The sequence below is a fragment of the Rousettus aegyptiacus genome, unplaced genomic scaffold, assembly GCF_014176215.1.
Source record: "Rousettus aegyptiacus isolate mRouAeg1 unplaced genomic scaffold, mRouAeg1.p scaffold_m13_p_3, whole genome shotgun sequence".
Classification (NCBI taxonomy): domain Eukaryota; kingdom Metazoa; phylum Chordata; class Mammalia; order Chiroptera; family Pteropodidae; genus Rousettus; species Rousettus aegyptiacus.
The window spans coordinates 139,614,966-139,639,186 of record NW_023416306.1 but is presented as its reverse complement, the minus strand read 5'-3'; the positions used below and the strand labels follow the sequence as shown (position 1 = coordinate 139,639,186).

The 24,221-nt window shown below is 37.4% G+C and overlaps 1 protein-coding gene across 2 annotated transcripts; it reads left to right on the top strand.

Moving 5' to 3' along the window:
• Positions 1–1,294: 1,294 nt before the first annotated feature.
• On the top strand, positions 1,295–22,888 carry TBPL2 (TATA-box binding protein like 2). 2 transcript variants are annotated; one of them, XM_016144866.2, is made up of 7 exons: positions 1,295–1,392; positions 3,347–3,801; positions 4,452–4,539; positions 6,479–6,570; positions 9,864–10,031; positions 13,717–13,811; positions 22,341–22,588. In XM_016144866.2, exons 1-7 carry the CDS (start codon positions 1,339–1,341, stop codon positions 22,415–22,417), a joined length of 1,029 nt encoding a protein of 342 aa, XP_016000352.2. In that variant the 5' UTR covers positions 1,295–1,338; the 3' UTR covers positions 22,418–22,588. The 2 variants fall into 2 exon arrangements, with proteins under 2 accessions (XP_016000352.2, XP_016000353.2); XM_016144867.2 differs by lacking the exon at positions 9,864–10,031 and having other exon boundaries at positions 22,341–22,888.
• The last annotated feature ends 1,333 nt before the right edge of the window (positions 22,889–24,221 follow it).

Genomic DNA, 24,221 nt, shown 5'->3' with positions numbered 1-24,221 from the left:
TCTTTCGCCTTCTCTCTCTCTCTCTTTCTCTAATAAGGACACCAGTCATATTGGATTAGGGCTTCAGTGTATAAATTTGGGGAGGTGCCCATAATTCCATCTATAACAGTCTAATAACAAAACTAAGAGCTAATATTTGAGCTACTAGGTAGGTACCATGCTAAACATTTTTTGTAGGCTATCTCATTAACATAAATATTAAATTATATATCATTATAAAAGTAATATAAAATTCCAGCTTTATCAAAGTATTTCCTATTCTTGATTAGAACTTCTATAAGATTTTTATTGTGATCTCACTCTTAGAGTGATCTGTCTCCACTACCATGTGCTTCCCATTCCCCATTCTGAGGACAGTTTCACTCCCTAATCAAGTTTAATCAATCATCTATGAGCTTGGTACAGAGACACGAAGATAAGTCAACAAAATTTCTGCTCTCAGACAATATAGGCTAGTAGACGATGTATATTTTATGTGTCTTCATGTACATCTTGAAATATCTTACATTAAAATACCAATTATCTTTAAAGAACCATTTCGCACTTTTAAGTTCTTATGAAAGCTGAGACACTGAAAATTAAAACAGTGCAAAGACATTCCTGTGAATATTTGGTTTTCTTGAGCTGCTTCAACCCTAACTGTACAGCAACACATTCTTTTCTATGTGGTTTTAGACTAAAGTCTCTGCGATTGGAGAAAAAATCACCCTAATCTGAAGGTGAGAAGTAATCATAGCATAAAAGTACAACATCTGATCAGGTGCCTCCCATTCCACTGGCTCTGCTCAAAAGTAAAAGAAAAAAGTGAGAGAAAAATCCTTTTTTCTCACTGTCCAACCCATCCACTTTTCACGCTACGAACACCGAGATCTCTTCTCCAGGAGGCAAGGACAGCATCTGCAGGTAGTGAAGGAAGTCTCCAGATTTGCAAGCGGAGTTGCTTCTCAGCTGTGGGCAGAGTGCAGTGACTGCACCCTGGAGAGGAGCCTCTTCATCCCCAGCCACTCCCGCCCCCACTCCCATCCCTCCTTCTCTTCCTAGTGACTTGTTCTGCAAGCCCCTCCCTGGCTCTTTAATTCACTCGAGCGCGGTCTGCAGGAACTTGGGCTGGGAGGAAGCTGAGTTCCCGCCCACCCACGCGGAGGCCATGGACCCTTCCCGCTCTCCCCACCCCCACCCCAGACCCCTGGCCCCGCCTCGCCGCGTGTGGCCTCAGGGCTGATAAATGGCTCGAGCGCCTCGGACGCCTAGTGGGACTCTGCTGCAGTTCGGCTCGCCGGGGCGCTTTTACCACCCCTCATCCACTCCCCCATCCCCCAAGACTGAGACCTCCGGCGCATGGAGGAAGAAGAGACATACCTGCAGCTCTACCTGGACCAGTGCGCCGCCCAGGTGAGCAGGGAGGTTGTCGCACTGTCCCCGATTCAGGGCTCGCGTTCCTGCTTTAATGATGAGCGCCAAGTCCTGCGCTGCAAGGGCTTTGCCTTTATCTCATAAAACTCCTAGCGACCCTAAGAGGTGAGCTTGTTTATCCCCATCTTTCGGTGGAAAAGTAGAAGCTGAGAGAGACAAAACAATTTGCCCAAGGTTGCCAACCAGAACTCCAATCTGGCTAGTGTGAATTCAAAATGTGAATCGGAGGCACCTGTGGCTTCTTTCAGTCTGAGATTAAGTTTCGGGTTTTGTTTAATTTAAAAAATTTTTAGAGGCAGGTATTTTAGAAAAGAGGACGGAGTCTTCAAAAAAGAAAAGCAAAAGAGCGATTCATGGGAGGTTGGGGCTGGGGGAGGAGGGATTTTTAAATAGACAGTGGTAACGCCGAGGTTGAAATAGTGAAGTCCTGTAACGTTTAACATCGTAGAGCCCACACAACTAAGGTTTTGGGGAAGGTGAGTTATGGTTCTACAAAAACCGTTTAACAAAAACCTTCAGATATAAGGTCCAGGATACAGGGAATACACTAGAAGTATGTCCTCTGAGGTGTGTACCTATAGGTATACAGGAAAGGAGACTGTCAAGGTTCCATTGCCACAAAACATCCACCTTCAACGTCTTGTTACCATAGCCTTAAATTCCTTGTTGAAGTTTAGTTTTGTTGGTGAGAGCTTTGCCCTCTGCTAAAATGCCAAAATGGGATTAAGGAGGTGAAGACAATGACTGTTGCAGATTTTGGTGCTTTACTGTAAATTGGCTGATGAGGGTCTTTCCAGCTAGGACAGGAGAGGCCAAGGAAACAATGGAGAGGAATCAGGGCTATTGTCCCCACCTTACTTTTATTAGGACCGATCTGTAGGTGGGGGTAAGGAAAGGTGGGGGCTAATTACATAATTCAAAATAAAATAAGGTCAAAACTCTTATTTAAAGAGAATAACTGCATTCTTCTCCGTGTTTTCTTTGAACACTTAATCACCCCTGCCATCTGCTGGACTTGTAGTACAAGAGCAATTTAATACGATCTAGCCAGACATGTTATTTAAGGTAACTTTGTAACAGAGAAGTTACAAAGATACTAAGAGACATTTGTGACTATTCAGTTGTCAGAATAAGATCTTCTAAGGGATGAGGTTATCCTGCAAACAGTGCTTCAAATCTAGAATCTGAGTACGTACGACTTGAGTGAAGCAGGTGGTAATATATGTACCAAGGTAATTGATTTTTTCTGTAAGAAAGACGATGAATTTTACATTAGCTGCTTTCCTCAGTTACACACTTCATTCCCTCAGTTGATGATAATGGAAGTTGAGCAGCCTTCCCTGGACTGGAAACACAATACATTGATTTAAACCATTCTTGCCATTTAAATTTCAATAACTTTTTCTTATTGTAAATTCATGGAACTAGCACATTTTCTTATCTCTTCTTTGACAGAAAGAATAACAATTTGAGTCCTACTGGAGTCTTGATGAGCATTCCAGCTATATCTTAAACAGCCTTTGCTTATTGTTCTTCTATTTAAAATGTGAATTTAAAGCTCTAAAAACTTTAAATCAATTTATAATCAATTTAAGTACAGTAAACCTGCCCTCTTTAAAGTAACGCAATTTAGATCATGATTCCTCAATTGCCTCTTACAAAATTGGATTTACAGTGGCAACTGGGTACAGATCTAACTAGTCAGGCAAACATTTCATGAAAAATGCTTTTTCTGCATGTTAAAATATACTTTCCTGTTTCTATTAAGTGTGGTGTAACATATAACGCTATACTAGAACTTCAGTGATACTTAGTGGACATCAGCTATCTTGAATTGCCTCTCATCCTGAACACAGTGCCTGCTGGCCATGGTAGTATCCCTTTGATGCGACATGCTGCTGTGTTTTGTTTCTCTGTTTTGGAAATGGCCTAGGATGACATCAGCCCACCTGAGATGCCCCTGCTCAGCCCAGTTGTACCTGATGATGTGTACATATCTAATTCATCCAAACCAGAGACTGCATTTAATTCACATCTTGAAGTAGTCAAAGAAACATCTGGTGATTTCTCATCTGTGGATTTTAGCTTCCTACCAGACGAACTTACCCAAGAAAGTAAAGACCAGACTGTCAGAAGCAAGTATGAAATTGAAGAAAATTGTAAAACTCAAAATCAGCAAAGTGAGCTGCTGTTATCCAGCCAACAAGATGTTGGCCTGGGTTTAAACAGCAGCAATTCATCAAATTCCCATTCACATCTGCACCCTGGTGATGCTAACTCAGTTCAGCCCTCTCCTGATAAATTGAACTCCTTGCCTCTGACATCCATAACTCCCATGACACCAATGACTCCCGTTTCAGAATGTTCTGGAATTGTACCTCAACTACAGTGAGTTGTTCTTTTGTTTTTTCTTTGTCTTTAATGGATGATACTTCTGGGTACACATTTCATATTCCTGAATGTGATGACAGCTAATTTCAGGATAATAGTGTAGGGGAGAGAATTTCAGATTTTACTTTTGTTTATCAGTTCTTAACAGATTGTGGCTTTAGACAGTTTTGTTATCTGTAAAAGGAAGCACTAATTCTTGATCTCTTAAGTAGAGTTTAAGAGTATATACATTCTTGAAAGATTATATTGTTTATACTAAAGCTCTGGAGTTGCTGAAAATTGTGGCTAGGGTTGGATAAACCCAAAGAATATAAAGATGTAAAATTGAATTCGATTTGCAAATTGATTTGGAATTATGCTATTTTAAGACAGTTTTCTTTTTCTTTTAAAAAAATTATTTAAGTCATAGTTTTGAAAAAGATTTAGAACTTAATTTTAGTCGGGTGGTCATGAAATTTTAGGAAACGCTATTTTAGTACTTCGGGATTTTTATATTTTATTAGGGACCATGTTATTATGTATTTCACATTTAGAATAATTATCACCATAGGATGTCACATATACAACCTAGGAAATGAGGAAGGTAGTGTTTTAATTCTTTACCATTTATATCTGGTGTAATTTTCTAAGTTGACTTATGTCTTTAGAAATATAGTTTCCACTGCAAACCTGGCCTGTAAATTGGATCTGAAGAAAATAGCTTTGCATGCAAAAAATGCGGAATATAATCCAAAGGTAAGATTTCTCAGTATTTCAACAATTAACTTCTATTTCAATTAACTTTCCTTCATAAGATCATGATATTGATTCATTCCTTTGTTTTTATTTTTAAAAAAGAAGAAATGTGAAAAAGCATTTGGCAACTCAAAACGTTAATTGCCCCATTCTCTGTTTTGAAGTTCTGAAAAATAATCTCATTCTCTATGTTGAATAAAGTGGTGATTGAGCAGTTCCTAAAAGTTAAGATCCTTCTCTTTTCATTCAAAAATTTTTCGGTATGACTGTTTTCAGCCTGACTATGGGGATGCTAACTTTCTTAAAATACCATTATATTTCTGGAAATAATTTTTTCTAAATGTCTCACCTAGCCAGCGCTTGTGTATTTTCCCAGTTACGGGTTTTCTTCTTTGAGAAAGCTAAATCATTTAAAGTGTGAAGTTCAAGCTTCTACTTACTAATGTAAGATTCATGGATTTTTTTTTTTTCCTGTCAAAGGTTAATAAAATCTTTCTTGTGTCCTGCCAAAGCCAGGCATCCCATTTCAATGGCCTATTTACCTCGGAAGTGGATTTGTTAATTCAATCAAAATTCAATGATTTGGCAGGGCCTGTAGTTAGGAATACAAAGATGAGTAAGACTTGATCTCTACCGGGAGAAAGTTCACTGTCTTGGATGGTGGAGGATTTATGGAGTTAGATGCAAAAGACCGTATTAGTAGGAACCCAGAGGATCTTGCCAATATCGACTTTATGGATTACGTATTTATTTTTGCTTGTTGTGGTAGTGTTGTTGCTGACATCTAAATTCAAATGTTACCCGAATGTTACGCAAATATAACATAGCTTTCCTTTTTTATTTTGTAGAGCAGGCTATGGTGATGGAAACACAATGAGATTCTATGGCTGCTGCAATGATTGACCATAGTACAGAGCAATTGGCATTTCAAGCGTATTTTATTCTGCACCATCCTCAGCTCTCCCTTCATTTTATTTCAGTGCATGGGACCTGTCTGAAATCAGACTTGACAGCCAAGGAAATCCTGTCATGGCACTTAAGCTACCGAGAGAGTTTAACAAAATGAAAACTCCGTGTGAGAGGACCTTTTAGTAAACACCTGGCAATCATGACTAGGACTTGATCAGCTCTGTAGTTCTGACTCAGGGTCCTTTCACTATCTGCCAGCACTTCAAATCTGAAATTGCTAGTCCCACCTTTGTCCTGTTGAGTAGCTCTGACACATAGAGCTTGTAGTCCTGAATAGTGTTTCCTTCCCAGCTTATGGGGTGGTTGTGGGAGAAAAGAAGGAGTGTCTGTGTACGACCAAGAGGAAGAGCAGGTCATTAAGTGACATGTCAACATGGTGGGCCAGTGGTTCTCAGCCCTCCCCTGCATCAGCACCGCCTGGAGGGCTTGCCTGTGCTGTGGACCACTGAGAACTACTGTGGCAGGCAAGAACTAGACAAATCAACTTTTTGTCACTTATCTTCATGCCTATCAATATCTACAATTTTATGTTTGGGCTGCTTGTTAGTACATTCAAGAGTCTTGGCAAGCCTGTAACAGATTAAATCTCAACTTTACCATTGCCTGTGTAATGTTGAAAGTTAAATAACCACTTAGTTTCCCTGTGCACTAATTGGGGGTAATAATGGACTCACCTGAGTCCTGTCATGAGGCTAAATTAGATAAAACCCATAACGCTCTTAGAATAGGGCCTGAAACATAAGAGGCACTCAGATTTGAGCTTTACTGTTGTTATTCTTAGCTGTTTTTTTTTTTAAAGTACATTTTAGAATCACGACCATTTTTGGTAGTTAATGGTAGGAGAACAGACCCAGACATTTTTTAGTTTTCCCAGTTTATTCAAGCCTGTTTTCATGTCCAGCTCAGCTTTTCAACTGGAATAGTGTTAACTCTAGCAGAGGCTAATTGTCCTTTTGGCTTCTATGTATAGAGGTTTGCTGCTGTCATAATGAGGATCCGAGAGCCCAGGACAACAGCCCTCTTATTTAGTTCTGGGAAAATGGTCTGCACAGGAGCCAAAAGGTATGAAGAATGACCCTTAACCCTTCCCCCAACCCCTACCAGACAAAGAATTAAGTATACAAAACAGGGAAGGGGATAGCACTAATGTTCTAAAACACATAGTAGATGCAAAATACTTTGCTGAAGAGTTAAGTTCATGAAATGCCAATTTTGGGTTAAAAACATTCGGCCTCATACTACTGAATTATGTCTCACTTTACAGTCTCCTCCCCCCATTAAACTGAAGGAGCTTCACTAGGCTGTTACCACTTGTTTTTAAGGTGCATTAAAAAGAAAATAAGCTGCACTAGTGATAAAGCCTGTTATAAACTCATGGAAGTACTTGTGTATTTCCCTCATTGCTGATAAATGGATAAAACTTTTTAAAGGAGGGAAATTAGATATTTCTTGACCATTAGCTTGAGCATTAGCTCAGAAAGCATCTCTTAAAACGCTCCTCTTTCCTGATCTCATGCAGCGGAAGCCCTGTGCTGTACTGATGTAGAGCCTTTCAGCATAAAACTAGTGGAGGAGCTGCGCTTCCCTCTAAGTGTTAAAAATGAGGAGCAAATTGTCCTTCTGAAAGGCTGTGCCAATCTTCCCTTGTTCTAGAGAGTTATTGAGTGTCCATTTTCTCCAATGAACACTGGGTGTTAATATTTTTTGTATTTGTCAAATTGATTTGGCAAAAAGGTTATCTTGTTTTCACATTTGTTTTACTAGTAAGAGTAATTTTTCTGTTGTGTCTTTTACCCAATAGTCTATGAAGATGTTTCTCTCTTCGTATTTAAGTATTTTCATCATTTTATACTATAAATATTTTTTTTCCAGATTAATGTTAATGGTATTTTATCATGTGGGGTTTTTTTTAACACAATTTAAATTTTTTTGTGTGTAGTCACTCTATTTGATTTTTTTTTAATGGTTTCAACATTTGGCTTCATGCTTAGGATGGCATTCCTCATGCACAACATTATGTAAATATAGACCTCCATATATTTTTCTGGCCTTTTTCAGGTCTGCTTTGTATTGAGGAAGGGAAGTTGATGTTTTGATTCCTCTAGAGCTTTCTCTAGATGATGGAAATGTTCTATATCTATTTTGTCCAATGGCACCAAGTCACATATGACTATTGAACAGTTAAAATACAGTAGAGGAACTAAATTTTTTAATTTTAATTAATTTGAATTTAAATAGCCATGTGTGGCCAGTGGCTACCATGTTGGGCAGAGCAAGTCTTAGAATTTTATTTAAATGTGAAATGATTTTTTTAAATGGCCAGTCAGTGCTCCAATACATTTATTAAATCCATTCTTACTGAAATTTCTCCCCACTTGTTTTTACAAGTCAATTTTTTTACATTTGCGTAAGTTTTGGGGCCTCTCTTCTGTTGATCCACACGTGTATCCCTTGACTTAGAACTCTCCATCGTTACGCCATTATTGAACAACTCTGAAAGATATCTTCAAGGACATTCATTTCAGCATTGTTAAAACAAGAACAACAAATTATCTAGTAATAGAGTTTTGATTAGATCGTAAAATTGTATTTAGCCATTGAAATACACACATGTATATTGAGTTAGAAGGATGGTCACATCGTGTTAAGTTTAGGGAGAAGGAGCAGGCAACTAAATGGTAGGTTTATTATCCAACTTTCACTTTAAAATATACTCATATTACATACACACTGATGAGTATGTTTCCCTCTCTGAATTCATTTGGTTCCAACCAAATGATAGTGAAAGCTTGAATAGTGAGTTCAGGGAATGAGATACTGTTACCCAAATGTATCTGGTTCTTGAGTTTTGAATAGAGAGTTGTGAATGTTTGGTTAGTGTAAGTTATCAGAATTATCTCCACAAATTTATCCAAACCTATTCTCTTTAGTTATAACCAGACTTTGTACAGAGTGAGAAATACCTGTGTTTGTGTATGAAAAATGCAGAAGGGTCAAATTTATCAGTGTTTTTTGTTACCACTGGCAGTGACATTTCAAGGTTCTTAATTTATTTTCTAATGTTTGCACAAGAACACATATCTAGACTTCTAATTGCAGTTGTTTGGGAATTTCTGTGTGACGTTCACAGCTAACCTCCCAAGAATCTACAGGGCTATGCAAACTCTTGAAATTTAACCTTATAAACATATGGAAGACGTAATGCGTCAATTAAGCTAAGGTAGTTTTTTAAAATGAAAGCAGTTTATTTCTCTGCTAACTTGGAGACATGGCCATGCTAGGGACATTTCAGAAATTAGGAGTGGGAAGAATCCAAGTGAAGTGAGATGAAGTGTGTGAAGCAAGTAATACAGTTATGAGGGGGCAGTGCTCAGAAGGATCCAGATAGGCAAGAGAATGGAACACTTCCCTTGGTCCAGCAAACAAGTTCCATCTGGCCTTTCTTGCAGGTGCTTCTGATTGTCCGCTTCACCCACCAGGTGTTGCCCCTGTTTGGCAACCCCTGCTCATTATTAGTGTTTAGTTTTGGCGGTCACCATTGAAGAGTAATGAAAAATAAAGCCTCAAATCTCAGGAGTTCACATAGGGTTGGAGTAGAACAAACACTTAGAGGAACACAGTCACAAAGTTGGATGAATTTATTTGTCATATTGGGTATGAGTTGAATGACAATTGTGTAAGAAAGCCTGAGCAAAATTGAGCAGGTTTTGAGGTATTCATGTTTTTTAATATCATTTGTCCCATAAAGGCCCAAGTCCTGACATCATGTCTGTGCTATTCAATTGGGCTCATAACTTCAATATGCAATGTGTTCTTATTGTTGCCACTGTTCCCATCTAAGCGGCACACACCTATAGACCAGATGGATGGTTCTAAAACTTTAGTGAGCATCACAATCACTGGAGGGCTTGTTAAAACACAGGTTGCTGTGCCTCATCTTCAGAGTGTCTGCATATCTGAGGTGGAGGCTGATCTCTGCATTTCTAATGTTCTCAGGTGATGCTGCTGATGCTGGTCTGAGGACACTTTAAGAACCAGTGGAGTAGTTAATTTTATCTAATAGCACTTAAAACAAGTAAAAGATAAAGGTGTTTTATATGTAGTAGATGATAAATTAAGACAAAAATCTGTTTATGATCCACTTCAACAACTGTTGATTGTACCATACCTTTTACTAGGAGTTAGGAACAAAAGTAGGGGAGGTAGGTCCTCCTCCACGTTTACTGGTTGGTAGTATATATTGAAAGATAAACATGGTACAAATGGTAGAAATACAGTCAGACATGTGACTACAGCCCAACCCATATGGAGGGCATGGTGATTAGATATCTTTAAACACATTTGCCCCTCCCCAGCGAAGAGCAGTCTCGACTCGCAGCGAGAAAGTACGCTCGTGTGGTGCAGAAGCTTGGGTTCCCTGCCAGATTCCTCGATTTTAAAATTCAGAACATGGTTGGAAGCTGTGATGTGAGATTTTCCATCAGGCTGGAAGGTTTGGTGCTAACCCATCAGCAGTTTAGTAGGTATGATCGTTATATAACTTTGAGTTTACCGAGATGTTAAAGTTGGATGTGTTATGGGCTGCTTATATAATGTATCTTTTAGAGAAAGTATAATTTTTTGGTAAAGCTACAATAGGTGACGGGGTTAAGGTGCTACGCCTAACTTCTCATTGGTTACTATATATGTCCAATCTTTTGAAATGGTGGTTCTCAAAATTATAGTATATAGTAATCACTTGGACAGTTTATTAAAATACATTCTTACCTGGGCCGCAAGATTTTGCTTGAATTTGCAGTTCTAACATGCTCACACATGATGCCAATGCTACTGGCCAATGGCCCACACGTTGAGACACACTGATGTATAGATTTCTAAAACAGCACACCTGACTTGGAGGTGATAGCAATGGAGGGAAGAAAAGGGATGTGACATGGAGTAGGCAAGTTGGAAGGGGCTAACAGCTAGTGAGGGAAGAAAGGGCTGGGAGAAGATGAAAAAAAAGAATGGCCGTAGCACATTCTATGAGGGCAATCTTATCTAGTTTTTGTCCTCTTTGAAGATTTTCTTTAGTGTACTCATATTCCTAGGCAAGTATCTCTAGCCTATCTGGCTTCTTCAAATGTAGCTTCCCTTATCAACAGCAAATGTTCCCCCTCCCACAGCTGCATTGGTGCCTTCCCCATCCATCTCGGGCCCTGGAGAACAGTGATGGAGGTTGACCAATCAGCACCAAATCCCACCACTGCTTGGGCCATATTCTTGGGCCAAGGCACTTGAACTGCCTTAGAACCACAGATGTTCTTTAATTCTCTTGATCTAGCTTGAATTTAGGTCCTTTCACTTCAACATTTTCCTTCTCTTTGCCTTTGAGTACTCAATTCTGTTTAATAAAGCAGATAAGGATCATATAGTTGTGCTTTCTCTAACATTTTTTAGCTTTCCTTTGAGACGTGATCTGAATAGAAGTTAACAATTGCTTTGTTTCTTCCCTTAAAAAAATTTTATTTTATTCCAAGATTTAGTTTTTATGATATTCTTCAGGCAATGTTTATTTTTCCCTTGACTGTATTTTCTTTTCCTCTGCATCAATTTTTTTCTGCATTTGTGTCTTGAGTGCCCATGATGTACCCACTGAGTTCACTGGGAAGCCCCCCATGCAATACATATTGCCTCTTTAAGTATCTTTTTCTTTCTTCAATTTGGGTTGCTTTGTAGATACATAGTAAAACTTTCAATTTTAAGAATCTCTCAGCAAATATGCCAGTTTATTTATCTTCCAGATTCTCAACCATGGGCCTCCAGTCTCTTCCTCTGAACCAACTTTTCCCGAACGTATAAAAGATCTCTGCTTGAATTAGAAGGTACATGATTATATTAGATTTGCATTCCTCTTTCTGGCCATTTAGGACTCTAAGATGTGTGTGATCCCTCCCAAGTTTTATTTTTTTTCACCGACATTGCAGATCAGATTTAAATCTAGAGTAAGAGTGCCCCTTGTGACTACTTCTACCTTCTGAAAGATAAAATTGCCAGTAGGGCAAAAAGAGAATTCATCAGATGCACTGCTTTTAGCCACTTGGAGTGGGCCCATCACTCCTGTATTTTCCCTCCAACCCAGCTTTATGATCTCATCCATCTTTTAATTTAGAAGCTATCTCATTCTTGTCTCATTCTTGCTTCCTCCAAATGTTCTCCATCCAGCCTCCATCCTTAAGTTATGGATTACAACTCCAGTGTGAGCATTAATGACATTGGGGCACTAAAATTCCTCTTTTTCAGTAGGTTTTATCTTTAAAATGAGTCCTCTCTTTAACTGCCTATAGCCTTGTCGGGAGCAATGGCACACATTGGTTAAAACTCAAGTTCATTTGATTTCCCAGGTTCTACAAATTTGTGTTTATTGGCATCTAACAATACAAATATCAGCATCAGATAATACAAATATCATCCTTGTTACTGGATATGTTTTCTGTCAATCTTCCTATGCTATAATTGTTTTCAGTTTTCTCTGAGTATTTTTCTCCTTTCCATTCAATTTAAAGTAAAAAATATCCTGATGATAAATATTCCTTAAAGGAGTAAAATCTAGGTGGCTACTGTGTAACAAATTTAGGTGGCTACTATGAGCCATGGTCCCTTGCCCTAATGGCATTCACTGTCTGAAAGAGAAGGCACACAAGCTAAAGTCAACAACGAAACATGGTGACAGTGAAGGTGAACACCCCTTGAAGAGCTCTAGTACCATCAAGTGGGATACTTAATATCATTGAGAAGGTGTGGAGATCAGTAAGACTTATTAAAGGAAGTGCCATTTAAGCTGAGACTTAAACAATGAGTCAAATTAGGGTTGGCCAAGAGATTGGCAGCTGTTTGTTATCTCAATCCTCATGAAGTGTTCTCCATCCCTAACCAAAACCTCTTTCTCTTTTCTGCCCCAACCTTCTTTTGAAATGAGGCAGAGGATAAATGAAGTAAATTATTAATCAAGAGACTATTATGCTTGCACCTTAAAATCATGGTTCTGAAAGCCAAATGCAGTTCATCATCATTTACATACTTTTGTTTTCTTTTTTCCTTCTTAGAGTTCTAAGATTCAGCTGGAAAATCAAATAGGAACATTTTTTTCTCTACCCCAGCCTTCACTTTCTTGGCTCAAGCCTCATAGTTCTGAAGGGATTTTTCAATGCTCTAGCTGGTCTCATTGTCTCCCCAGTGTTGGGAAGTGGTTTTCTGCAACGAAGTGATGTTGCAAGAGGACAAGTCCACTCATTACAACCTCCATATATTTCAGAAGGATGACCACTGTGATGCCTCTCTGGTGCCAAAAAGAGGTTTTACATCAGCTGTTATATGGGTCTGGTTTTTGCAGAATGGAATGGAGTTTCGCATGTCATCTGGATTTACCCTTTAAATGCAAAGATTCACATGTATTATAGTGTTCTATTTCTTGGTTTTCTTTTTCTTATATAGGTTCTCCATTAGCCATTGTTCTGAGCATAGTTTTATGAGCTTCCCTTCCTCTTACTTCTTGACTTGTGTTTTGTAGGTTGCTCAAGCCTTTGTAAGTGTTCTCTCGTCTCTACACTAAAGTATGGAGAAGCAGTTCTTAGCCTTATCCTTTGCTCCATGGAGAAGCCAGCTGACATGTAGTTGTAAATAGGAATGAGTTTGTATGGGAACAAATCCTGAATTTTTAAAACTTAGGATAGTTTGGTTTTCTTTATAGAGTACCTGTCCAAAGATAAACAATGGTCTAGACATTTTTTTAGGTTTTATCTGCTAAAAATGTTAACTTTAGCAGTTTATAAATGCCTACAAAATATGCTCATTATTGGGGGAACTTGGAAAATTTAGAAAATGCGTTTATGTATTGGCAGACTTTTTTTGGAAAGATACAGAACACTTAACCAACAAGATCTTAATACATTAAACCTGATGCCCTAAGTTACCTTAATTTCTAACAGCTTAAGATGACTTACACTTGACAAAAATATTATGACTAAATATTAATTCTGTTCTTGACTGATACAGGAAATTATCTAGGACACTCAAGACTAATTTTATCGACATGGCCAAAGGATTTTTAGCAAAATAGCTTTTTAAAACTGCTTTAATATGCAACTTTAATGTATACTGGGTCTCAAATATTATGGAAAAGTAGTTGAATAGTGCCATTTTTAACTTTTTCCTATTGTATTTTAACAGTTACGAACCTGAACTGTTTCCTGGCCTTATTTATAGAATGGTAAAGCCACGAATTGTGTTGCTTATCTTTGTATCTGGAAAAGTTGTGTTGACAGGTAAGTTCTAAATTTATTTTCTGACTTTCATAAAATTCATTAGCTATGTATGTGCTTTGCTTTTCCTTTTAAATAGCTTAGGAAGCAATTCTTTCTAGTACAGAATTCACGAAAAATAGGAGTATATCATTGGTCCCAATACCCAAAACAATGTATTTTTTTCAAGTTTTTATATTATTTTGATAGGTATATTAATCTTTACATCCTGCCTTTTAATTAACCATTAGAACACGTAGTTTAACTCACTGTTGCAAACTCTTTATGAAGGCTTTTAACAGCTGCACAGTGTTCTAACAGAGGGGTCAGCAAATCTTTTTCTGTAAAAGGCCAAATACTAAATATTTTAGGCTCTGCAGACCATTGAGTCTCTGTCACCGCAACTGAACTCTCCCATTGTAGTGTCTAAGTAGCTATAGGCATTACATAAAGAAAAAGCCTCTGGTAAGTGAATTTAATGTAATTGCTATAACTTACATGTGTCATGTAATAAATACTCTTTTTAATTTTTCTCCAGCCATTTAAAAGATAAAAATTATTCTTAGCTCACAAACTATGCCTCAACAGGCAGCAAACTAGATTTAGCCAGCAGGCCTAAGTTTCCTGACCTCTGTTCTAACATGTTATTGTATCAAACTTATTCTCCTATTGTCAGGCATTTAAATGTTCCTTCTTTGGTGCTTATAAATGGCACAAACACTTGACTGTTTTTATGTGTAGAGAATTACTTTATTTTTGTGGATAGAACTTTCGTTTAAGGATATGGCTATTTTTAAGATTCTTAGTACAAATTACTTAGGAATTGTTTAGGAATGGATATATGGGACAGCTCTCCTATAGGAGATTTTTTAAGTTCTTGAGGTAAATGATTGAGACACTTTTTTTCCCATACCATTCTACTGAAGTTTGATATTTTTGTCTGACTTTTTACTCTGCCAGAATTAATGCCAAGTTTATATGGCATGAGCCAAATTAATCTCTGTGCCCCATCCCTAAATGGCTAGCAAGCCATCTGAACACTACATATTCTTTTCCTCCTTATTAATTTGTGATGACTCCTTTTGACTTTTATTTTTATATATGAGTTGTTCATCTTTGCTCCAGATGTATACTGTAATAATCCTACTGTATTTATACTATGCTAGAAATGTGTTTTGATTCTAGTAGACTCTATATCTGATAGAGCTGGTTTTCTCTCATTGCTTCTCTTTTTGTGTTTCTTACCTCCTCTTGAATATTCTTCCAAGTAAACTTTAGAATTTTATAAAACCTTGCCTCATCTAAAAAAATTGAGATTTTTGCATTATCTGAATTAGAGAAAAATCAATAGTTATCACTCAGAATCCAGCAAAGTGGAATGTCTGTTCTTAAGTCTTTATAATTCTCAGTATAGTTTTGTAGTGTGCTTTTCTCTAAGAAATAAAACATGTGTCTTTGAAGTGGAAGAAGACTTTGGAATTCAAGAACTTTTTGAATTCAGCAAAGCTACAATTCCTCAGATGCCACCAATTTAGAATCTGAAATAATTAAGACCTAGTGACTGACAAAGTTTATCTCTGTATATCCTAAATGAAGGGGGAAAAGCCTACCAAGTAAATTCAGTAGTATAGATATTAGAGGTCAATATATGCCCTACTTAAGGGAACAAACTTTTCAAGAACTTTGGAAGAATACTTTAACATATGTGCTCTGTGTCGTTTCGAATCAGACTTATTAAAAGTGAAAATTGCCAGATGTAGGTTAAGTTCCAATTATAGATACACACAAAAAAGTTTCTTTAAATATCCTTAATTCATTCCAACTTTCCCACTTGCCCCAAATTAAAAGGAAAAAATACTGTCATGAACACATTTGCTAGAAGTTACAAATCTCAAAAGCAAAGGATTGTCAACCCTCAATACTGAAGACCATCCAATACACTTGCCTTAAAATTTGTTAATATGTTTAGCACATAGAATAGGCAAAGCCAAATTTCTTCATTCTTGCAAGACATAGATTATTCTGTGGAGAAGGAAATGAGATATATTAATTGACATCCAAATTTCTGCTTAGATTATGATATGAAAGCCAGTCTTACTACTGAAATATGGATACTTATCTATTAGGATTTTTCCCAGTTTATGCTGCATTGTCTTAAAGTACTTTACCTAGAACTACATGTTTTAGGTTAAGTTTGCTGTAAACTTAGAGACAAATGCCCCTTATTTCTTAACTTTAGGTACCAAGACCCTTTTCACCTGCAAAGGGATTAAAAACTCAAGGGCCTAATTTTGGGTGTATAACGGGAAAGGGACCTCTTTTTAGCCCTGCCTCTAGAACCTCAGCTAAGGATGGTTGTGTAGACTGTAGAGTGTCCAGTGGAGTCCTAGAGGCTCACATAGTCTAGTCCAACATGGCAAGACCAAGCATTCTGCAGAGCCATTTGAAAGCAAGGTCCCAGTAAGGGTAAATGATTTTTGCCTAGATAATGTTGGAGTACTGAAATCGCAAATGCATTTTGAATATGACTGTAGGTGATAATGAATCCAAGTTCTCCCCTAGGTAGGAACTGTAGAAATATTAGAAATAAGTGGCAACTGGAAAGTATTGTATCATGTGCCTTTTGCTGAGTCTTTGAAAATAATGTGTCCATGTAAAACTTAAAATTGTTTAACTCTCCTGAGGTGCCAAAGCTGTAGCTACCATATCCAGGACTACATCTGAATGTTCTATGGTTAGGAGAGCTGAGGACAAACAGGCCCTGTGATTCTACTTTGTCATTGTTCCTGACAGCAAAAAGCAATGAGACCCAGGCTAAGCTTAACACTCTTTTTCCGGGTCAATGCTGCTTTTCTATGGCTGGTATGACTTCCAGGACCCATGTTTTTTCTCAAACCACAGTAAAAGTAACAGTATAGCAGGGTCTGCCAGAATAATATGCAATGGACAGCAAATATGTCAACTTTGACTTTGAAGATCAGAGATGGTAACAGAGTTACCATGTTGGGTAGTCATGTGCCAGGCACTGTGCTAAGGGCTATTATATGGGATCTAGTTAACTCTGTGAGGTTGTACTTAATATCTGTTTCCTCACCTGTAAAATAAGGACAATGGAGAGGTTAAGTAACCTTAACAATGTCAAACAGCTGTATGTGCTGCAGCACAGGTGGGAACTTAACGCAGCCTGACTCCAGAGTCTGCCATCTTCGTGTCCTTGCCCTGCCCCCCAGCTCTTTCTATGTCTGAAAACTCCTGTGTGGTCTTTTGTGCACCATCTCCCTGATCTTTTCAGTTGAAGAAATGATAAATACTCTTAGCAGGGAGAGGCAACAGATGTGTGGCTAAGAGGATGGACTGTGGAGGCCAACTGCCCAGTTTGAAACCAGGCTTTACCACTTATTGGCTATATGAACTTGGGCGAGTTTAATTTCTCTACCTTGACTCCCATGTATATAAAATGCAGTTGGCCATAGATGCTATCTAAGTGTTATGAGGAAACACAAACAGTGCCTGGAATAAAGTAAGCATGTTATAAACATTAGCTATTATTATTATCATCTTGGTGAAAGTCCACTCTCCTTGCTTTTCCCCTAGCATTGAAAAAGACTGGAATTTTACTGTGATTGTGCCTCGCCTGATGATAGGAATATGGCTCCAAAGAGACTTTAGTAAGATGCTTCACATTTACTTATTTTTCTCCAGCATAATAGACAAAGAAGCTGGGTCTTTGTTACTGAGGGTCACTCTCAATCAGCTAGATGTTAGTGGTCCTCAGCAATGAGTAGGTCAGACAACATAAAAACAGCAAGACTGATTTATTAGTGAGTGGGCCAGAGAGAGACAGAATATCCCTGTCAATCGCTACTGGTAATTGTCCACTAATAGCAATTTAGTATATTATGTAAAATGCATACATTGAGAGGTTTAATGCCTTTTTTTCAATTTGTAAGACTTTCACTTCTGTGCACACACACATGATATTACTTGGGAAATTAAGATGTGTAGTTATGACTTGGTGTAAGAATAGAATTAGAAAATCCAAGTAGTATTGGAAATTGACAGTTGGACTGGCTAAAGGATAGGGATAAGCTTACAAACCTTACTGACAGATGATAGATATTTCAAAAACTTTGGATGTCTTCCAAGCACACATACTGTTTTAGCTGCTGAGTATATAGAAGAGAATATAACACACTCCCCATCTGGCAGGAATTATACTGGCTCTTACAGAACCAAATGTACTTGGACCAACCATCCCAACATCCCTAACCCTCAAATATATTCTTGTAGAGCAATAAAAACAGCTTAGAATTTGTAAAATGTAAAAGTTCACAAAAGACTTCTTACAAATCTTTACTCAACCCTTTATAACAACCCTCTGAGAAAGGTGATTGTCCTTATTTTATAGGTAAGGAAACTAAAATTCATAAGGTAAACAATTTGCCTGTGATTTCAAAACTAGTTAGTGGTAGAGCTTTGAGCTCAAATGATATGAGCTCAAAGCCAGTTCTTTCTCCAGTGCACCAGCCATAGAATTTCCACCAGGCTTAGGAAGAGTGTTTATCCCCATCCAGACCATTAAAACCTGAAGGAGAGGACTGACTGGTAAGTATTGCTTAAAAGGCAAGTGTTATCTAATTGGAGTCTGGTGTTACAAATTGGGATGTTTGATAATTGATTATTAATGAGCATGGAGCCAATTTAGGTTCCTTTAAAGGTTTTTTGTTGTTTATATATATTTTTACATTTATTTTTCAATTCTAGTTGACATACAATATTACATTAGTTTCTAATGTACGACATAGTGATTAGACATTTGTATACCTTACAAAGTGATCACCATGATAAATCTAGTACCAATCTGGCATCATACGTAGTTATTACAATATTGTTGACTACATTCCCGATGTTGTACTTCACATCCCAGTGACTATTTTTATAACTGGCACTTTGTACTTCTGAATCCCTTTCACCTTTTTTGCCCATCTCTTAACCCCCTTCGATCTGGCAACCATTAATTTGTTCTTTATGAGTTTGTTTCTGTTTGTTCATTTATATTGTTTTTTAGATTCCACTTATAAGTGAAATCATATGGTATTTACTTTTCTGTCTGACTTAGCATGATACCCTCTAGGTCCATCCGTGCTGTTACAAATGGCAAGATTTCATTCTTTTTATGGCTGAGTAATATTTCATTAGTAATATGTCACATCTTTATCTGTTCATCTGTTGATGGACACTTAGGTTGCTTCCATAGCTTTGCTATTGTAAATAATGCTGCAATGAACATAGGGATGCATATATCTTTTTGGATTAGTGTTTTGGATTTCTTCATCTAAATACCCAGAGTGAAATTGCTGGGTCATACAGTAGTTTTTTTTGTTTGTTTTTGGAAACTCCATACTGTTTTCCATAATGGCTGCACCAGTTTACAATCCCACCAACAGTACACCAGGGTTCTCTTTTCTCCACACCTTTGCTAACACTTGTTTGTTGATTTGATAATAGCCATTCTGACAGGTGTGAGGTGATATCTCATTGTGATTTTGACTTGAATTTCCCTTATGGTTAGTGATGTTGATCATCTTTTCATGTGTCTGTTGGCCATGTATCTGTCCAGTTTTTCCAATATCATTTATTGAAGAGATTGTCTTTACCTCATTGTGTAGTCTTGCCTCCTTCATTGTAGTTCATTGACTGTATAGCATGAGTTTATTTCTGGGCTCTCTATTCTGTTCCATTAATCTATGTGTCTGTTTTTACACAGTCCATGCTGTTTTAATTACTATAGTCTTGTATAATTTGATATCAGGTAGTGTGATCCTGCCAACTTTGTTCTTCTAAATATTACTTTGGCTATTTAGGATCTTTTGTGGTTCCACATAAGCTTTAAGATTATTTGTTCTAGTTCTGTGAAAAATGCCATTGCTATTTTGTTAGGGATTGCATTGAATCTATCAATTGCTTTGAGTTCTCTTAAAATTTTGATACCAATATTTCAGTGAGGAAACATTTGATTAAATTGACTAAGTCCCCTCATTTTAACACCCGGGTACAAATCCTGACAATGTTGGTTTGATGACTTTTGGTGTAAAGAAAGGAACACTGGCTACACGAGGCCTTCCCCCATCGCTGCTACTCATGATTCAGAGGAACCGTAACTTCTCGGGCCTCAGTTTTCCCACATGTAAAGAAATTGTACTAGATAATCTCCCTAAAGCCCTTCGTGTCTAAAATTTTCCTGTGATTTAAAATAATGATCACTCTCAATGCCCTGTCCCTCCCGGGCAATGAGTGTTTTCTACTCCCCAGGGAATGCCAGCATGTTATATTCCTTGGGCTTGAATACAGTGCTTTTATATATGATTTTTTTTAAGTGTTATGATAAAACTGAAGTACATAGTTACCTAACATGCTGGACCTCAATCTTCTATTTCTTAATGAAATGTAAAAAGAATGTTGGCTTTAGGTCTTTTTGAGGGGTAGGGAGTGGGAATGTTTGCTGTACGTACTTCACTGTCTCCTAACAAGAAGGCTGTTCCATTCAGATGTATTCAGCAGCCATAAAAGTCCATCAAACCAGAGGCATGGAGTTTTTTTTTTTACACTGGTGTTTTACTACTTCCTGCCTCAACTTATTGGTTTCTACCAAACCATTCTCTTTAAAACTAAAATTTAAGTGCCAAAACTAAAATCTGCTGAGGCTTAAGGGGTTTCTCCTACTCCAAATGTACAGAGTCTCTTCTATTTGTGCCATTAACTCCCTCTCTATTCCACCTCACTTCTTTGAGGGTGGAGACTCACAGATGGTAAACTCCTTGGCAATGAGTAAGTAACTTTTTGCCCTTATCTCTCGAGACTTTGAATCTCATAAGGACTTCATTTTTGATTCTTTAAAAACATTTTAAATTTATTGAAATAGAATTCACATAACATAAAATTAAACATCTTAAAGTGATCAATTCACAAACATTTGGTACATTTAAAATGTTCTACAACCACCACCTCAGTCTAGTTGCAAAAGATTTCCATTACTCCAAAGTAAAATCCTGTATGATTAAGCAGTTTCTCCCCATTCCTCCCTCCTGCTAGCTCTCGGCAACCATCAATCTGCTTTCTGTCTCTACGGATTTATCTATTTTGATTACTTCATATAAATAGAATCATACAATATGTGACCTTTTGGATCTGGCTTCTTTCACCTAGTTTTTGAGTTTCATCTGTAGCCTGTATTCATACTTAATTCCTTCATTGTATGTATATATCACAGTTTGTTTATCCACTCATCTAATGACATAAATTCAGGTTGGTTCCTTTTTTGGCTATTGTAAATAGTGCTGAATGAACATGTGTCGACCTGTGTGTTATTTGAGTACCTGTTTTCAATCTTCAGGGATATATACCCAGGAGTGGAATTGCCAGATCATGTGGTAAATAGTATTTTAACTTTTTTGAGGAACCGCCAAACTGTTTCTTATAGTGGCTGACCATTTTATATTCCCATCAGCAATGTATAAGGGTTCCAATTTCTCCATATCCTTATCAACATTACCTATTTTCCATTTTTTAAATTATAGCTTATCTTCAGTTCTTAATTATTCTACCAGCTTCTCCAATCTGGTGATGCTCCTTTTGGTAATCCTTGTGATTAGTCCTGTAGTTAAACCAGATAGCTGCTTCTCAGAGGTTATTTCTGCTCTTTCTGAGCCTTCCTCCTAACTTTATAGTTCTCAAAGAAGTCTTTATCAACTTAACCTATTTGCCATTCCTCTTTATGCTAACAGTTGTATTCCTTTCATTAAACTCCTTGCTTCTTTCCCACAATAAAATCAGATAATTTCCTAATTAGCTGATAGCTCCATATAAACATAATACCAGGCTTTAACTCTTAGCACAATGTGCCTATGTAGCTTTGAAGGTGTAAGTAGTTAGAGGTGGTTGGTGGTGGCAAGAGATGAGTCAGAACTGATATCTTTCAAGGGCAGAGACTATGTCTTATTCATGTTTTTAACCCTTTTAACTCCTAGAGCAGTTTATTATAAGTAAAGATCTCTTGAAAGTTAAGACTCTTAAGGGGGACAGTAGTACAGTTTTCCTTCTAATAATCCCTTCTCATAAACAAATTTAAAACTTTAGTTCCAGTTTCTCTTAACATTAGGAAATCAAGATGTTAACTACAGATGAGTGGATCAAAGGAAGTCCCTTTTGCTGGTAGTTAAGTGCCACAAGTGATGAAGGTCATGTTCTGGGGTCATATTTGTTGCATGCTTAAAGATAACATTCCATGTTTCATATTGAGTCCTGTGTAGCTAAAAATTATCTGATATGCCGACATCGAAGTACTAGAAAACTCTGCTTTAGGGTGTGTGCGTTTGTGGAAATGTGGATGTAGTCACTAAATTCTTTTGTCTTTACCAAGAATAAATGTCACTTCTCAGGTACACCTGAAGAAATGTCACATTAAAAGTAATTGGAGATGACAACGAAATTTGTCTTAAGAAAATTTTTGTTGTTTTTATATTAAAGATTTTATAAACTTGGATTTCTTTACAGGTGCCAAAGAACGTTCTGAGATCTACGAAGCATTTGAAAACATCTATCCTATTCTAAAGGGTTTTAAAAAAGCCTGAGTATATCATTCATCATCTTATAATATATTGGTTGCTGCATATGCATAAGCCCAGCACAGAAACAGCTGGATTTTTCTACCTTTAATTGTAGATATTCCATGCACATTTTGACTTATGAAAGGGTGATTCTATGTGAGTAACCATGCCTAAGAAATGAAGAAAACTTCTGATTCAAAATGACTCATGTTATTTTTAAAACCGAACAAATGAGGTTATTTCAAAATTTGAGAGATTTAGTGCCTTGCTAGAGTGATTTTTGTACCATCATTAAAATTTAATGCTCTGCTCTTGTTAAAGATGTAGTGCATGATGTGTTCTCTCAAAATACATAGCAATATGTAGAAATTTCAAATAACTGCACAAAATAGATACTATCTGTAACATCCAGCAGGATAGAAATTAATGTGTCTATTTTTTGCCTTTTAAAATATCGTGTAGATGATCCTGGACATTAGATATGAGCACTGTGAAGGATCCTGTCAGAATACAAATGAAATATGAAAGTCTGAAACCTTTAGAAAAATTAAATATCCTTTTGTTTGAAACGATCAGAGAAAATTATTTCTCTCACTTAAAAATGAATCTTAAATGTTCAAGAAACATTCAAGTTTAGTATAAGCTCTATTTTGAAACAGAATAGGGATTTTTTGCTTTTTGCGTGCTTTTATAATCCTAAAAGGATGGAGAAAGAGTTTAGATTCAAGACCTAATTGGTTTGTAGACTCATCAGCATTTGATAGAGATGTGGAAGTTAACAGGGAGAGATGAGGTTAACATGACTCATAGCCCCAAGTGGCCAATGATTTTGTCTTTCATCAAGATGAGGAAACAGATTTTTGAGGAGGGAGAGTTCACTTTCCTACACTTTGAGCTTGTGATGCCATGGTACATCACTTGATGCTTAGCAGGCAGTTATGAATCTTTGGGTATAAAACAGGGGAAAGAAGTCCCTGCTAGAAAGAATTTAGGGCAGTCATTCATGGACAGCTTATGAAAATAATTCTTGAGAATCACTGCTCTAGATAATTTGACCTGTAAGCACACTTTTCTTTTTTTCCTTCTGTGGTTTATAGGCATATTCAAAAACTAATTACTCTGATATAATATTCCCACCCACCCAATTTACACCCCCTGCCTCCCGCAAAGAAACTGGGAGTAATCCTATCTAGGTTAAATTCTACCTAGTTCAAATTTTTAGAGCTTGAACCATAGTAAGAGGAGGAATGTTGGCCATTACTTTACAGTTCTCTTTTCATAAAGATACAAAGATAGTGTGGTTGTTTCCACTTGTTAGTTGTTATCAGTAAAGTATACCAGATTACTATTCAACGTATTTGCTTAATAATTCTCATGACGTTGGTTAAGTAGGTAGTGTAATGATGTCTTTAAACAGATGAAAACATAGGCACAGAGACGTTAGGCATTTGCCCCAAATCACACAGCTATTAAGTTGGCGAGCCAAAATTAAACCTCATTCCAAGACCCAGCCCCCTCACTCAACCTTGTTTGATGTAGTTTTAGCCAAATTTTAAAGCATCCATAGCCAAATTCTCTTATTTTGTTCCCAATCCGTTTCCCCAGAATCCTTGGGGCATCGTATTACTATTTCTTGCGCACGGTCGAGGCGTTAACTTGTAGCCTTGGCATGATCCAGCGGATGATGTTTTGTTTGGCTGACTCGCCCCTCTAACATAATTCTCCCTGTTTGGCGCCCTGCTGCCCCTCAACTGACAGGAAAAGAGTTAGTGCAGTCAGCACGCCTTCGGCGAGGGTTCTGGGAGGCTGAGCAAGAGGCTCTCCCGAC